Source organism: Peromyscus leucopus, chromosome 4 (genome assembly GCF_004664715.2).
Source record: "Peromyscus leucopus breed LL Stock chromosome 4, UCI_PerLeu_2.1, whole genome shotgun sequence".
In the NCBI taxonomy this organism is placed as follows: Eukaryota; Metazoa; Chordata; class Mammalia; order Rodentia; family Cricetidae; genus Peromyscus; species Peromyscus leucopus.
Window position 1 is genome coordinate 128,694,443 of NC_051066.1, and position 16,598 is coordinate 128,711,040.

The 16,598-nt window shown below is 49.9% G+C and overlaps 1 protein-coding gene across 4 annotated transcripts; it reads right to left on the bottom strand.

The window, feature by feature from the left end:
* Positions 1-484: 484 nt before the first annotated feature.
* On the bottom strand, positions 485-11,814 carry Dusp15 (dual specificity phosphatase 15). 4 transcript variants are annotated; one of them, XM_028887479.2, is made up of 7 exons: positions 11,426-11,814; positions 10,756-10,789; positions 9,096-9,178; positions 4,321-4,370; positions 3,408-3,482; positions 1,944-2,115; positions 485-1,073 (listed from the first exon to the last, which is right to left on the bottom strand). In XM_028887479.2, the coding sequence occupies exons 1-7, from the start codon at positions 11,444-11,446 to the stop codon at positions 801-803; spliced, it is 708 nt and encodes a 235-aa protein (XP_028743312.1). In that variant the 5' UTR covers positions 11,447-11,814; the 3' UTR covers positions 485-800. The 4 variants fall into 4 exon arrangements, with proteins under 4 accessions (XP_028743312.1, XP_028743314.1, XP_037061201.1 ...); XM_028887481.2 differs by lacking the exon at positions 10,756-10,789 and having other exon boundaries at positions 11,426-11,652; XM_037205306.1 differs by lacking the exons at positions 10,756-10,789; positions 11,426-11,814 and adding an exon at positions 10,271-10,716.
* Positions 11,815-16,598: the final 4,784 nt, after the last annotated feature.

Sequence of the window (16,598 nt, forward strand, 5' to 3'; positions counted from 1 at the left end):
GGTCTTCCCCTTCAGGAACCTCCACACCAGGAGTTACTTCCTCCCTACTGTCACAACTGGGAATGACCTGCTCTAGCTGTGTGTGCTTGGGCCAGCTGCCTGACCTCTCTGAGCCTGGGTGTTCTCCCTGAGAATAAAGCCATCTCAGACAGTAAAAGATAACGTGAAGGCAACCCCACCAACTGGAGCACACTGGCCAGTTATTTGTGTATGGGGCGGGGGGAGGGGATCGGGGGCTGGATAAGAGGAAGGGGCCTCAGAGAGGTGATGCGCCCAAAGAAAAGGGGCTGGGGCGGTGTCAGAAGTTCAGGGCTCAGGGAGAGATGGGCGTTGGGGGTGTGTGTGTCACAGAGGGGCATGGTCTTGGAATTCAGCTCTGCAGACTGATGGAGAATGGCGATCTCCCGGGTCCCTGGAAGCTGCTTCCGCCCTGCCTCCTGCAGGACGCAGAACCCAGGCTCTGCGGAATGACCAGAGGCACCTGGCCAGGCAGCATCTGTGTCTCTTTAATCTCCTCCAGGCCGGTCCGCCCCACCCGACCCTCCCTCCTTCTCCCCCACTGTCGGGGTGGAGGTCCAGGACCCCTTCCCCGGGCCCAAGGACTAAGGCACCAGGTGGCTTGAAGCAGGCCGGCGGACCGGAGCCTCAGAGGGGTCGCTGAGGACGGACTCAGACAAGCGTGGTGGGTACTGGGCATGGGCGAGGCTCCCACGGGCTCTGGGCGCATCGCGGGCGCGGGAAGCCCCGGCCGCCCGCGAAGGGCTGTGGCGTGAGGACGGGCGGAGCGGCGGGCACCGCGCTCACTTGCCGCCCTTGCGCGACAGGCACCGCGGGAGGCAGGAGAAAGTCTGCTTGACCCGCGCCAGCAGCGGCAGCGGCCGGTGGGCGTCCCGCGGCGATCGCGGTACCAGGCGCTGCAGGGGCCCCTCGGAAGCCGCCGAGGACGCTGTGGACGACGCGCCGGAGGTCGCCGAACCCTGGCGACAGCGCCTGCAGAGAGGCAGCAGCGTGCGCAATTCCTCCTCGTCGTGGAACGGGCTCTCCCCGAAGCGCTCCTCCAGCTGCCGGCGAAGCTGGGGCGGGGAGGGGGAGCGGAGCGCAGGTCTAGCGGCCACCGGTTTGCCACCTTCACACCCTCCCCACACCTGGCTCTTCTAAGTCTCCTCTGTCTTTATTCTAAGACTTTCCAACACTCACGGCGGGGGCGGGGGGGGGGACACGACCGCTTCACCTAAACCCCACTTAGCCTTGACACTCCATCTTCCAGACTTGGCCGCTGCAAACCACATTAAACCACCTTCCTTGAGCCTCTGTCCCCTTTTGTGAACTCAAAAGACACCACACACCCGGGGTTTCTTCCTTGTCTGCTCCTGGCCTGGGGCAGTCCTGGCGTCCCTTATGCCACCTTCTGAGAACCTTCCAGCTACTCCGTTCCTTTCTCTCTCTCCCACTCCTAGTTGGCTGTGTGGCCTCAAGCTGATATTCCCCCCAGAAGTGCTAAGGGAAGGGCTCCTTTGGCCTCAGAAAGACCCTGGGTGGAATAGGACACAGATCCCAAGTGGACGAACTCTGGACTACCTTGTACTGGGGACACCTGTGTTGGCCACAGTCTGGTCTATAAACATCTGAACTCTCAGTTAAAAAGACAAACAAAACAAAACCTGAAAACCCAGGCCAGGTGTGGTGACTTGTGGTGCAACCCCAGTGTTTGGGAGTCTGAGGCAGGAGGATTATGAGTTTGAGAGTGAAAGGGGTGGGGGGAGGCATAGGATGGATCCCCTCCAATGGGTGCTAAGATCAAGGATGCTTCCCAGCCCTGCACAGCCCCAGCCCTGCACGGCCCCAGCCCTGCACGGCCCCAGCCCCACACAGCTCCAGCCCTGCACGGCCCCAGCCCCGCACAGCCCCAGCCCTGCACGGCCCCAGCCCTGCACGGCCCCTACCTTCTGGGAGTTTCCCCAGCCAAACTCCTCAAGCTGCTGCCTAAAGCCCGGGTTTGGGTTGGCGATGGGCCTGGTGGCCTTGATGGCTTCAAGAACTTCCCGCCAGCCTAGTCCAGTCACCGTCATCACATAGGCAATCACAATGGTGGTACTTCGAGATATACCTGCAAAGCTGGATCCCGGACAACCCCAGGCTTCAGGAAAGTCTCTCTTCCTTCCATATGCCCTCCCTGCCAGGTCCCTTGCCTTACTGGAGCCTCCCCGTGCTTGCCCCCTGAGTCTGCCTGGAATTGCCTACCTAGCTCTAAGATTCGGCTTGTGACATTTCCCTTCCCTCAGACCAGTACTCTGTCCCCTACTCCAAGGGATTTGCTGAAACATCATTCATTCATTCATTCACACACACACACCCATCATGTTTTTGTTCAGGCACTGGGGTATGGTGAGGAATAAAATTCATGGTCTCTGCTGCCCTGGAGCTTACACTATAGTTTGGAGAAACAGCCACTAACCAAAGCAGCAATTTCAGATACTGAAGCAATTTCAGATACTTGAAGACTAGATGAGTCTGGGGCTTGCAGAACCACACAAATAGAGGTTTCCTTAGTGGGGGTAGGAGAGGTGTAGGGAGGAGGCTCTCTAGGAAGTGACATCAAGCCGAATCTTGAAAGATAGGGCTGGACAAGAATGCTGTGGGCTAGGACAATGGGTGAATTGTGGGGTGCTTGTGCAGTGCGTATGAGGCTGAGTTCAACTGCCTACGAGATAAAACAAAACAAAGTATTCTAAGTAGTGTATGCAACAATCGGGAGGTAGAAGGTGGGCTGTGGATTTGAAGATGGAGCGGTTAGAGTTAGCTGAATATGGGGAGAGCTAGGTCCTTTTTTCTTTTCTTTTTTTCCTTTCTCTCTTTTCTTTTTTTTCATTTTTCCTGAGACAGGGCTTCTTTGTGTAGTCCTGGATGTCCTGGAACTCACTCTGTAGACCAGGCTGGTCTCAAACTCACAGAGATCTGCCTGTCTCTGCCTTCCAGGTGCTGGGATTAAAGGCGTGCGCCACCACCATGAGCTGGAGAGCTAGGTCTTAAGAGAGCCCCAGCCAGAACCCTTGGTGAGATGCCATGGGATGAACGGCACCCTTTGGGTCAGGGACACTGGAGAAGGTTCCTAGCCATGCACTCCTGCCTCAAAGGGAAGAGAGGCGAGGGGCTAGAATGCATGGATTACCTATGCGACCCCACCCAGCTCCCTCAAGAGCCCTGTCAGCATGGCACCCATCCCTCCACTTTACAGATAAAGAAACTGAGTCTCAGAAAAACACAGCTGCCGGGCTATAGCCCAGGAGTGCTGAACCTCTGAGGGGTCTGTCCCCATGAGTGATGGACTGTCAGTACGGTGACAGTCTAGAGGGAGCCTGCCCCACAGGATAGGCGTGCATGTGGGGAGGAAGCCCTTCAGAACTCACCAGTGTACAAGGCAGCTACCCCCGTTGAGGCGGCAACCGTGGATAAAGTTGACACACTCTTTGAAGTGCTTTTTGCTAGAGAAGAAAGCAACAGGAAAGGGAATGCTGGGGTGGGGGGGGCAGGCCTCTCAGGAGCTTCCTCCTCCTCCTCCTCCTCACGTACAGACACCAAGGGACAGAGAACCCCGGGTTTTCAGCGCAGTCCGAGTGTGCAGTGAATCGGGACGCTGCTCAGGAAGGAGGCAGCAGAGCAGGCAGGAAGAGAGGCTGCTGGCCCCACCAGCTGACCAAGTATGAGGAACAAGCTTCCACTACGGCTGTATTCTGGCCTTTCAAGGACAGAGCTGTGGGGAGCGCTAGGTGCCATTTCTCTAGGGTCTGCAGCTGGAGGATGATTTGGAACAATGGTCAGCAGTGGACTGGGAGAAGAGCCCCAAAGGGACAGGCTTCAGCCTGAGTCCATCCCAAGCTTGAGGTATCAGTGCTAGTAAACCAAATACAACCCTCATTTTCCAGAGTCCTTGCAATTACCAGGTCCAGTCCCACATCCTCAACTCAGGTCGCCTCATCTTTGCAAACATCGACTCATCTGAAGCTCAGAGAGGACAAGTGATTTTGCCAAGGTCACACAGCAGTAAATGGAAAAGGCTGGCTGGGAACCAGGTGTCTTAACTGCAAGCCAGGATGCAGGTCAAGTCTGACCCTCACATCTGCTGTGTACCTTGTCCCAAGAGACAGGACACTTTCTTCGCATCACAGGGGAGGAGGCTGAGGCCTGGAGAGAGCTTAGTAGGGACATGCTGCAAGGGCTCTGGGTGCCCTGTGACAGCTTTCTGGCCTGAATACTCTAGGCCCTCACCTCCACCCCAGGGGCAGCTCTCTGTCAGCTCTGGGCCCATCCAGGGGAACTTACATGTGTACCTCAGGAGTATCAGCCACTGAGATTCGAAGGTACGCAATACCCTGCAGGGAAGAAACACATGCTCAGATGGTGAGGCCTTGCCTGCACCTCTCCCCCAGCCTGAGCTGCCACGGCCAGTGTGACCCTGGCCCTTTCCTGCCTCTCTCTAGGCCACCATTGTTTTCCTGCCCACAAAGAGCAGGTACTATTTGTATGGACCTGCCAGCTCTCTGTCTATGAAGATGGTGTCCTCACCCACAGGTGACCTGGATATGAGGACTTGGAAGCTGGGAAGGTGTTTCTTCAAGGACTCTCCCCCAGGCAGGGATTGCAAAGTTATGCAGTGAAAAGGACAGAGTTCATTTGCCTTGAAGAGTATGAACCATGAAAAGAACAGTCAGGCATAGTGACCACACACTCGTAATCCTGGCACTCGGGAGGCTGAGGCCAGCCTGGGCTGTCACAGTAAGTCCTGTCTCAAAAGACAAACAAACACCACCACCACCACCACCACCACCACCACCACCACCACCACCACCACCACCACTACCAACACCACCATCACCACCACCACTACCACCACCAGACAACAACATCAACAACAGCTTCATGAACTGGTCTGACAGGCTTTGCTTCCTGCTGAAACTCCACACCAGGGTACTAGGGATATTTCTGTCCATGTTCCAAACCCTTCACTGCCATTTCTCAAAGATTTCCCTCAATCCTTTGTTACTTCACACACCCCTTTTCAGGTGCCCGGTCTGCTGCTGACTGTGACTCTTCAAGGACACAGGACCTGTCCTCTTGTGTCCATGGAAATGTGTCCCATCTCTTTCTAACGCTTCCAAGGTCATGGAATCCCACGGTGATTGCAAGATCTGCAGTTTCCTTTTGCAGTGTGTTTGGCTGTGGGTTTGCCTGGGAGCATCCAAGCCTGCCTGCTGAATCCCCTGCTGGGAGGGACCTCTGCTGGGGAGGTGTCGGGCAGGGCTCTTTCCCTCAGCACTTATTTCTTTAATAAACACATTAATAACTTGGAAAGCCTGCCCATGCAATCTGTTCAGACTACATACTCCAGTGCTCTAGAACGAGGCTGCCCTAGAATGCAAAATCAGATTGCACTAGCCTGGAAATTGCTTCATAGACAATGAAAGTCACAGATCATCGTCAGCTGCCCTTGGAGACCATTAAATTTGATAGGAGACCAAACAAAAACAAACAAATGAGTCCAAGGCCCAGAGAGGGTGAAAGACCCTGCCCAAGGTCATCATAGTGTGGTGGATTCTGTCATTTTTTTTTAACTTAAAAGTTTTATTTATGTGTACAAGTGTTCTGCTTGCATGTATGTATGTGTGTCATTTATGTGCCCAGTGCCCATCAGATCTCTCTGGAACTGGAGTTTACAGTGTGAACTGCCATGTAGGTGCTGGCAACCAAGCCTGGGTCTTTTATGAGAACAAATGCTTTTAAAATGCTTTTAACCACTGAGTCATCTCTCCAGGCCCCTAGAACCTGCTTTTTTTTTTTTTTTTTAAATCTGAGATTTCCAGAGCCTTTTCAATCTACCATTGCTTCTCTGTAATAGTAGTAGACACAGACTCTAGACAAGGTGCTCTTTTGTGTGAGTGTGTGTGTGCACGCGCGCGCGTGCGCGCGTGCGTGCGCACGAGCATGCATGTGTGCCTATGAATACACGTATGTATGGGGATGACTATACACATTTGTGTGTTTGCATGCCGAGGTCAGGTGTTTTGCTCTGTCACCCTCTACCTTATCCTCACGTCCCCACGGAGACAGGTTCTCTCACAGAAGCTGGAGATGTTTTTCAGCTGGGCTGGCAGCCAGCTGGTCCCAGAGATTTCCCTATCTTCACCCCCTCTACTTCCAGTGCCAGAGTTATGGGCACATGTGGGCATGCCTGGCTTTTACATGGGTGCTGGGAATCTGCAGAAGGTCCTCTTAGTCACCAAGCCATCTCCCTAGCTTGGGATAAGAGTATTAAAACAGTTATCTTTTTCTCAGTTATACTTTGTTGAACATCTATATGTGGCTCAAAGAAACCCAGTGAGTAGTACTATTGTAACATTTCCATTTAACAGACGGGTGGCTAGGGCTCAGCTTGTCTTGTGCACAAGGTCACAAAGAGAATAAACGGTCTCCTGATTCCAGCACCAGTTGTCTGAGTTTCTTTCTTTCTCCCTTTGGGTCCTAACACCCTTCCTCATCTCTTCCTTAGGATTCCATGAGAGCCAAACCGATCATCCAATGAGACCGTGTCTTACAGCATGCAGGAATGTCTTCCACATCTGGCAGACCCTCTGCACCCTCACAACAGCCCTCTGGGGGAAGGTTTTTGTTTTTGTCTTTTAGGAAAATGAAGGTTAAGGAATTTGAAGAACACTGGACAAATGAGACAACTGAAGAAAAGGGACAAATCATCTATCCCAAGAAACAGAGTGAAACGGTGTATGGGTATATATTATCTAAAAAAATTTTATGTGTTCCTAAATGTTTGTTTCTGCCTTTCTCTAAAGATTTAACACTATTGGTTTTCTAACAGTCCCAGTTCAATTAAAATTTAAAGCTGACTTTGGAGTTGGAGAATGGCTCTCTCCTTCTTTAAAATCAAGCATGTTGTTAAAAGGAAAATGCAAACTCCCTGTATCATGCCAGAATAAGAGCCATCTTCTACTATGGTACAGGACAAAAGCAAAATTAATTAAGGGACTATTCTATTACTAATCTCAACTCTTTGATTCTATTCTGATTCTTTAAACTTTTCTCAAAGTATAAATTTTATATCAAAATTTACAAGATTAATATATATATACATTTTAAACTTTGTTAAGATATGAATGGTCATATAGAGTACTAACTAATTCTAGAAAAAAGGCTTCAATTAGCTGCATATATATGTCTTTGTGTTCGAGTCTCTTATCAGTTTTCTGCAGGAAATCACGGCCAGGCCTAACATCAACTGAAGTCTCCAGAAAGAAGATGGGGCCCCACAACAACAACAATTCCACGTGGACAATAATAATATCATTAAGCTGATAAACATCATCCACAGATCAGCTTTGAACTACAAGGTGCTCAGAGCAATTTTGAGATGACTAGCTGAGATGATCCAGTCTCAAAGACTACTTGAATAAGGACTTGAGATAAACCCTGAACTTTGGCATTATACACAGACTGGATAATGAAGGATATAGTTACCTTTCCTAGAATTTGACAATTAACCTAAAATTTTTCTTTCAGGATAAAGAAAACTTCGCCCATACCCAGCAGGAAGCAATTTTAAGACTACATCGCCCACATTCCCAAAGAGGTGGTGTGGGGTGGGTGGTTTTTTGGTCCTTTTAATGGGTTTTGGGTCTGGGATAATTTTCAGTATTTAGGGGGTTGGTTACAAGTTATTATCAAGGGATAAGAAAAAGGCTAAGCAAAGGAGATTAGATTTAAGGTTCTTGTTTAAAAAAAAAAAGAAAGAAAGAAAGAAAAGAAAAAGACAATTACTACAAATTTGAAACTGATATTGTTAGAAAATGCTATATGTATATTTCTAATTGTATTTATACCATTCATTTAACAATGTAATACAAATTTCTGATCCTTGAATGTTATTATTACCAACTACTAGGATATAAAGAAATGAAAGTTAGTAGTTAGACATTACAATAGAACTTGTAGTCATATAAGATATGTTTTAAAAATTGAGCAGAGATGTTTTAGACAGGTCATCTTCAAACCCTTCAGAGATCTACAGAATATGGCATTTAAAATGTTTTAATAACTTAGAAAATTTTTCTTTTTTGAGACATGTCACCTCCTGGCAGTACTAATCTACTTCAGAGAAAATATGGGCATTGAAGAAACTGCATATGGAGTCAACTTTCCTTGTGGCAAAAGTTAGCCACTGGACAATAAAGTATCCTCGAATCAACAGGACAAAATGGACAGACAAAACACGAAACAATGGACTACTGATTCTTGTCAAAACAAGTGTGGTTATGGCTTTATCAAAAGGCATCTTCTGAGGCCAGGACAATATGGCCCCATCCCTGAAGTGGCCTTCGCATCTGGAAAAGGTACGGTGCCCTTTTCTTCGAAGGCAGCTTAACAGGCAGAGGGCCGATGGATTCTGTTGTACAATGGAACAGCAGCTGAAAGCTCATGCCTCTCAAAAGTAGACTGGCATTTAATAAAGGGATGTGGAGAAGAAGGGGATGCTGAGATGAAGCCATATATACACAGCCAAGAAGAATGGACAGCTGAATTTAAAAACTGTCAACAATTTCCAGAATTTAAAATCCTGAATCATGACAGGACACTAGTGGAATTCAGGTGTCTCTGGTCATGGTGGCGGCTGCAGCCTCTCTGGTCATTGCGGCGGCTGCAGCGTCTCCTTCTGCCTTTCTGTCCTTTTATTTCTCCTCTCTGTTAGTCCCGCCTATCTTTCCTGCCTAGCCACGGCCGATCAGGTTTTATTTATTAACCAATCAGAACAACTTGACATACAGACCATCCCCCAGCACAGCCAAGTGCAGACCATCTCAAACACCTGCACTCAGGCCCATGGTCCTAATCATCCTCTATACGGACCTGCTGGGTAACGCCACAAAGAACCCAAGAAGGGCTCCCACAGGACATACAAATCATCCCACAGCAATGTTGGATCCCCTGGGCTCCATTTCCAGTACTGGAAAGTAGGGATGGGGTGGGGAGCAGTCCTGGACCTACAGCTCTCCCTCCCCACCTCTCAGCCTGGAACAGAGAGCTTGGAGTACCTGCAGTAGAGGTTGGGGTGATTCATGGATAGAGATGATATGTGTAATCTTATTCCGGCCCAACTGATCCGGGTCTTTGGCATCTGAAAGAAACAGGACGCTTGAACTAAATTGGCAGTGTGACTAATTTATTCCTAATGACCAAATGCAGAGAAAGCCAATGCCCAGTTTGCCTCCTCACCTCTCCCTTCCAGCTTGGCCCCGCCTCTGCTGGCTTGCCTGTTCCTTCCCTGCCTCGAGGGCACCCATCAAAGACAGGCCGGTGCTGTTCTTCCCATCCCAGACACCTATCTCCCTAGCTTATCCCTGGACTCAGCGATTCTACTTCCAGGAATCTGTGGACAGAGCGGTGGACGTGGAAAGCTGCATATGGAGGTGGAAGTTCTCCGCAGCGCTATTTATTGCAGAAACAGCTAACTGTTTGGAACAATCTAATGTCCACCCAAAAGAGACAGAACGAAAAAATAATACAACTGTACTTTGGACTCGTGTGCAATAATGAAAATGATCCCTATGAGCTGATATATGAGGATGCCCCCAATATATATTTTAAGTGGGACACACATCACTTCCCGAACAGCATGCAGAATGAGGTTCCATTTGTTTTAAATATTACATATGTATCTACAATATATGACAAAATACCCAGGACTACACCCCTTAGGACCGTCAGTGGTCATCTCTGAGGAGTGAGATGTATTGGCATGCACCTTTTATAACCAGGGTAAATAACACATAGTCCTTCTTATAGCCATACACCTATTTCCTCACTCAACAAATATTCCCCATATGCCTGCTATGTGCCAGCTTCGGCTGGGCACTGAGTCTGGGGTCAACTCCAGGGCTCTTGTCCTTGTGGAACTAACACACGACTAAGCTGAATCCTCTCAGAAATCAATGTGGTAGGAGCTGCTGAGGAGGCTCCTAGGGAGGAAGGAGCCAGGGCTGTGGGGCGGGTCACCTGAGTCTTCTCTGTGACTTTTCCACCTTGGGTCCCCAGGCCTTGAGCCAGACAGTCTCAGCACATTCTTCACCACAAAGTCAAAGGTCTGTCTGTGTTCAGATCTGGCTCCCTACCACCAGCCTGGGGGCCCGTGAAGGCAGGGATGGGGAGGGCACTGCCCCTCCCCCACGGAAAGTTGTGGAAGGGGCAGAGGAGGGGAAAAGGCAGAAACCTGCAGACTTGCCACCCACTGGCTTGAGGCTGCTGCCTGGTGGTTCCACTCAGGACTCTGCTTACAGGATCCGGTCCAGCTCCTCTTCAGAGGAGGCTGTGGGAGAAGAATCTCCAGCTTCCCCCTGAGGGAAGCCATACCCCCAGGCAGACCTCAACGAAATATGGAAGAGTCCTTGGGGGCCGGTGGGCCTTAGGCTGAGGGAGTGGGCAAGGCACAGATCCTGAGCCCTTCCTGCCGGCCTTGGGGGAAGGCTGAATTGGGAGCCTACATCAGTGAACCTCCCAGCCTGGGCACTGCCTGCCCTTGAACCCCCTATACGCCCCAGCTCCACGAGTCCTTTCTCCTCCCAGCCTGGCGTCCTTGCCTCCCCCACACCCCATTCTTGAGAGCGTCTAAGTTATGTGGGCCTGAGTGTGAATAGTGGACACAGGCCTGGGACAGGCAGTGTGCCATGGCCTTGGGGCAGAGTGGAAAGTGCTCACCAATGAAGTTTCCAAGGTAGAGTCCAGGAAGTACCTGGAGGAAGGACATCAGGGGTCAGGGGGCAGGCTGCACCCCTTCCCACCCATGGTAGCTGGGGCCCCGCAGCTCTTCTCTAGTGGTGATGGCACCTCAGGAAGCCATCTCCCTGATAGGTCTGGGTGCTGCGTGAGGGGTCTGGGGCTCTGGCAAGGATGCAAGAACAGGCAATCAAATTAACCACAGGACGGGCCAGGGACCTCAGCCTGGGGACAGGAGGAAGAGGAGGGATGGGATGGGTAGAAAGTCCCAGGTAGAGATCAGGAAGGGGCACCGAGTGGGCCCCGAATGGAGGGGACTGAGGCAGGCCCAGGTGGAAGGCCATGCAGAGCAGAGCTGGAAGGATAGAGAGAGACACCAGAGTCCAGGAATCTCAAACCCTCACAGACACAGGGAGGCAGAGAGAAAAAGGCGCTCCGGGAGACGCCAGCAGCGAAAGGCACAGCAAGAGTCAAGAGTCACGCAGAGGACAGACAGGCACCGGCAGAGACAGAGGAAAGGCAGATGCAGTCTCCGAGAGCAGCATGACAGAGATGTGGTATACATCTCGGGAGCGGGAGCAGAAGGTCAGCGACCTGTCCAGGGCCCGGCCGCTGGGCGGGGACAGTCAGGCGTGGCGGGGGTTCCCCCTACCTTGGTCATGCCATTCCCCATGATCCAGAGGCCGGGTGGCCGGGCGCACCCCCAGCTCGGCGCTTGGAGAGTGCTGGGTTTACAGCTGCCCGGCTGGCCCAGGCCCAGAGCCTGCAGCCTGATGGGGAACTAGGGGCCCTGCGTTCGCGGCCCTGCCCAGCCCTGTCCAGCTGCCGCTGCCACCGCCCGCCGACCCCCGGCCCCGGAGGAAAGTGATGGAGCCGCCGCCGCCGCCGCCGCCGCCGCCGCCGCCGCCGCAGGCTCCTCCTACCCCCTCGGTCATGTGGGGTCCCCCTCCCCCGTGGGTCGTGGCGGGGGGCCGGACAAAGCCCCAGTGTGCGGGGCCCACGGCCCGCGGGACAACGGCAGCTTGTTGCGGCCGCGTGGGACGCCACCTCCGGAGGTGGGGGCGGGGCGCTCCCCCCACCCTGGCACCGTCAGGCGCGGCAATGGGGGGGGAGATGTGGTGGGGAGCCCCCAACGGGGGCCAGACACTCAGTTTGCGGCTGTGCCTGCACCTGCCCGCGGCTGGGGGCAAAGCAGCCAGCTTTTCCAGCCTGGGTTTCTTTAGTATGGAGGCTGGACTCATTGCTAAGGGCTCTGCTGTTCGGTTTTTGTTTGGGACAAGAAATCAGGAAAAAAAAAAATTCCTTCCATTATCTCCCCCAGCCCATGCAGTCATCCCAACAGCCATCCTTCCTCTGTCCCACTCTTCCCAACATCCACATCTACTCACCCGTTCTATCCATTTACCCATCCATTCATCTTTCATCCATCCATCATCTATCTGCCCTCCCTTCCAGCCATTTATGCGTCAGTCCACCCATTCACTCATCTCTCATCTTCTCTCTCCCCCTCCCATCCATCCTCTCGTCATCCATCCATCATTCACCCATCAGTACACTTTGTCTCTCAACCTTCCTCTCCCCTATCCACCCTTCCACATTCTCTGGCCCCCAAGAGATGGTGCCACGTGGGTAATTCTACTAAGACCAGACATAACTGTCATTAGAGGGGTGAGGAAACCAGGGTGGGGTGGGGTGGGGTGGGAGTGGGAGTGGGGTGGGGGGTGAGGGGGTGGGGGGTGTAAATGTGGAGGAGAGGGAAGTGTAGAAAAGCTCCAGTCAGCTCAGTCAGTTCCTGGCTCAGAATACAGCAACAAGATGTCCACAGTTCAAGCCTGTGCTCACACTTGACTTGTTGAATAATCTGAGAAAGTCCCCCTGTGACACTGTCTGTCTGCACAAGCACGTTAAAATAAATGAGTCTAGGTGCTTCCTATGGGAACTGAACAGAAACAGCCGAGCCTGCTTTGTTCCTGTGGCCATCATCCCTATCCTTCTAAGTGACTACAGGGGAATGCCCACACAGGCAGCTACAGAGAGTCTGTTTCAAGTATAATTGGAGAAAAAGAAACCCATTCTTTTAGGTTTCTCCCATCCTTGAGTTCACAGCATGTTGTAGAATATTGAGATGTGTCACATTTGTTTAGGCTGTGGAACTTTTGTTTCATGATGCAAAGATGTGTTGCATTTTTTTATGTTGCATTTGTTTAACTCTATGAAGCTATGTTGCTTTGTCTAAAACACCTGATTGGTCTAATAAAGAGCTGAATGGCCAATAGCAAGGCAGGAGAAAGGATAGGTGGGGCTGGCAGGTAGAGAGAATAAATGGGAGGAGAAATCTGAGAGAAAAAAGAAGAAAGAGCAAGAGAACAAGAAGAGGAAGAGGCTAGGGACCAGCCACCCAGCCACACAGCCAGCAATGAAGTAAGAAGTAAAGAAAGGTAAATAGGAATAGAGAAAGATAAAAACCCAGAGGCAAAAGGTAGATGGGATAATTTAAGAAAAGCTGGTTAGAAACAAGCCAAACTAAGGCCGGGGCATTTATAATTAGGAATAAGCCTCCGTGAGTGATTTTTTTTGGGAGCTGGATGACAGGCCTCCCAAAAGAGCAAAAGCAAACAACAACAGTGTATATGGGATGTCTGGCTCAGCCTTCTCTGTTTTCACAAAACCCAAATTATTCAACAAATGTTTATTGAGAGCTAGGTACTAGAGACACAGTCATGGGCTAAGATGAAGGCAGTTCTTAACTTCCTTAGCTAGCAGTCTAGACCTCAGTTTCCTAAGCTGTGGGTTTGGCCCAAACCGAATGTGTGATGGTTGTGAAAATTTTGGCAACAGTAAAAGGTTTCTAAATATGTAATGGCTGAAAATTCAAAATTAAGCACCTAGTGCATCCGGGGTGTTTCAGACAGCAGTCACCTGTGTTCACCACGTCCCATCACTGCAGCCTTGCTTTTGAATCTGCAGCACGCACACTCTGCTCTGAGTATGCTGTGAGGCACACACCACCCGTGAACTCCACCTGAACACCTCAGGCCAGATTTGAGACTTTGGTATGTTATGAACCCTAGTGTTTTTACTGTACAAACTACTTTTAATTATGAGGGCAGGGGAAAAGACTCAATATTTTCCTGCCATCATTCCTCAGCATGTGTCAAACAAAAATATCTTCAATTATGTTATGTTGAAAAATTTTTTAAATGCTGATCGAGTTGCTGAATTCAGTTTCCTAAAAATTATTACATGAATTTTGGGTTGGGATTAGGACAGACTTTTCAACGACTTCTGACATTTGTGCTACATATTTATACAAAGTGACATTTTCAGCATTGATGATTATAAAATTAAAATATCAATCCTGGAAAATGTCCTATGGTATCAAATATTCAGCCAAGATTTAGTTCTTTATGCAGAAATTAAACAAGTACATCATCTCATTAGAATGCATATTTGTTAGAGGCCTTTATACATATATATGATAAAATTATATGTAGATTAAAATTATTTCAAAATAAACCCTTTTATGATTTATTATCATTAAATGTTTGATTTGTATGCCTACTTTATACACTTATATGCCCAGAGGTTATTTCTTAGGGGAAAAGGGCTGGTAGTGTTTGTCTAGTATGCACGAACCCTGGAGTTTGAACCCCAGTATTCTCGTAACCTCCAGCAATCCAGCACTTGCGAGGCAGTGGTTGGCAGGGTCAGAACAGCAAGTCTGAGGCCAGCATGTGCTACAAGAAACCTTGTCTCAGAAACAAAGAAACCCAAACCAAAAAGGGGCAGTGATCACAAATGGAAAAATCTAAGCAGCCCTGGCCTAGTCCCTCCCAGGAGGTACAAAATATGTACATGTAGAAAACCGTGAATGCACATTCATTGTTGATAGTGTTTTGATTTAATTCAGTATATCCAGATACCATCATTTTAGCATTTGGTCAGTGTTTAGAAATTATTGATGATGCGTTAAGTCTTCAAAATGTGGTGTGTGGCTTCCCCTTTGGGCTCATCTCAAGTCAGGCAATCTGCATGGCCGATGCTGGCAGCCTTATGTGCTTAGTATCAACAAAACACATGTCCTAGATCTAGGCAAGAAGGGAAAAGAAAACTGCGAACAGATGTAATGCACTTACCGGACGAAGGTCACAGTTGACTATGAGGAACCTCTCCGAAAGGCGACATTGGAGCTAGATCTGGTACAGCCACTGCAGGAGTGGAGGACAGAAAGACAGCACCTTAGAGGCCTGTGCTGGGGAGAGTGGCCTGTGGGTAGAGCAGGTACAACTGGAGCACAGGGAGCTGAGGCAGGGGCATGACATGGGCTGAAGAGAGCAGTCAGGGCCCCTGCACAAAGAACCCTCCCGGCACAATTAGGCTTAACGTTGTTTTCTGCTTCGGGGGACAGAAATCCAAAGGGAAACTTTAACCAAGGGCCCATGACAGCCGGTTTAAAGGTTTAAGTCCTTCACTGTGTCCCCCACTGCCCCTCCCCTTAGGGAAGTCATCAGGAAGGCCACTTCAGCTGTGCAGGTGGGAGATGAAGACCACTTGGGATGGGGCAGACAGAGAAGCTGCAAAGGGGAAGCACTCACTGTGAGTGAAGATCTAAGGGTATGGCTGACAGGATGTGCCGACAGAGGTGGAGAGGGAAGGAAGGGACTCCTAGGTTCCCTGACTTGAAAAATCATTATCTCTGCCACAAAAAGGAAAACATCAATAATTCAACATGTGGTTATTGGATGTCAAGTTATAGGTGAAAGTTATACCAAAGATATCTGATGTTGACTTGAGTCTCCCAGAAGGCCTAGCCCCTGACATCGCAAAGAAATGCTGGTAAGTGGACTGTGGAGGTGTGCTCTTGTAATTACAGCACCTGGAAGATAGATTCAGGAGAATCAGGAGTTCAAATCCAGCCTTGGCTACCTTGTAAACTTGAGCTAGCCTAGACTGTATGAAATCTTGTCTCAAACATACACATTGTGGGGTTGGGAGGATAATAAAAGATCCTGGAGACAAGGCCCCATATCAGAGCCCTAGGTGGGAGAGCCAATTTTCTCTGGTTATTTCATCTATACAGGGGCAGCCCCAGTAGCCCTTTGTGCCCTGCTTGGTGCTTAGAGGGAATGATCAAATCACATGTACAAGAGACCTCTGCTGTGGTAAAAGCCCTGAGGAGAGAGAGAGGGAAAAAAAGGAAGTTATTAGACATCACACATTTAATAACTATAAACTGTTCGCTCTGCAAGTGAGAACTATTGAAAAGCTCAACTTTCTTAAATGAATCATGAAGTGACTACTTTACAAACATTCTGCTAAAACACGTCTCCCTGGAAACCAATCCGTGGCTCACCGTGGTAAACAAAACGATGGCTCTCCAAGATTTGTACATGCTACTTGCTGTCGACTCTGAGCATCTTGTGTTATACAGGAAGGGGGCAGGGTAAGGCTGGAGGTAGATTAATTAATTAATCTCATTAATTAACTCATTAATCAATGGGCTTGAGGTAGAATGATGCTGGCGTGTCCAGTGAAATCCCCAGTGGAGTGTTCTCACGGGTGACGGGGAGGCAGGGCAATAGGGTTAAAGGGATATAAGGACAGAAGCAGAGGGCACACGGGACTCTGGTTTTGAAGGCGGAGGGGAGCCGTGGTGAAGGAACAGTATTTCTGAACTATTTTTTCCTATCAATAGAGCAGCTACCTGTAGGACGGCAAGCTTCCTTGAAAAGATTCAAAACACACTTGAGAGATAGCCAATGTCTTTGGGAGTGTATAGCTGAGTGTGGAAGTTGGCTTAAGGGGGAGAGAGAATCTTTACTTCA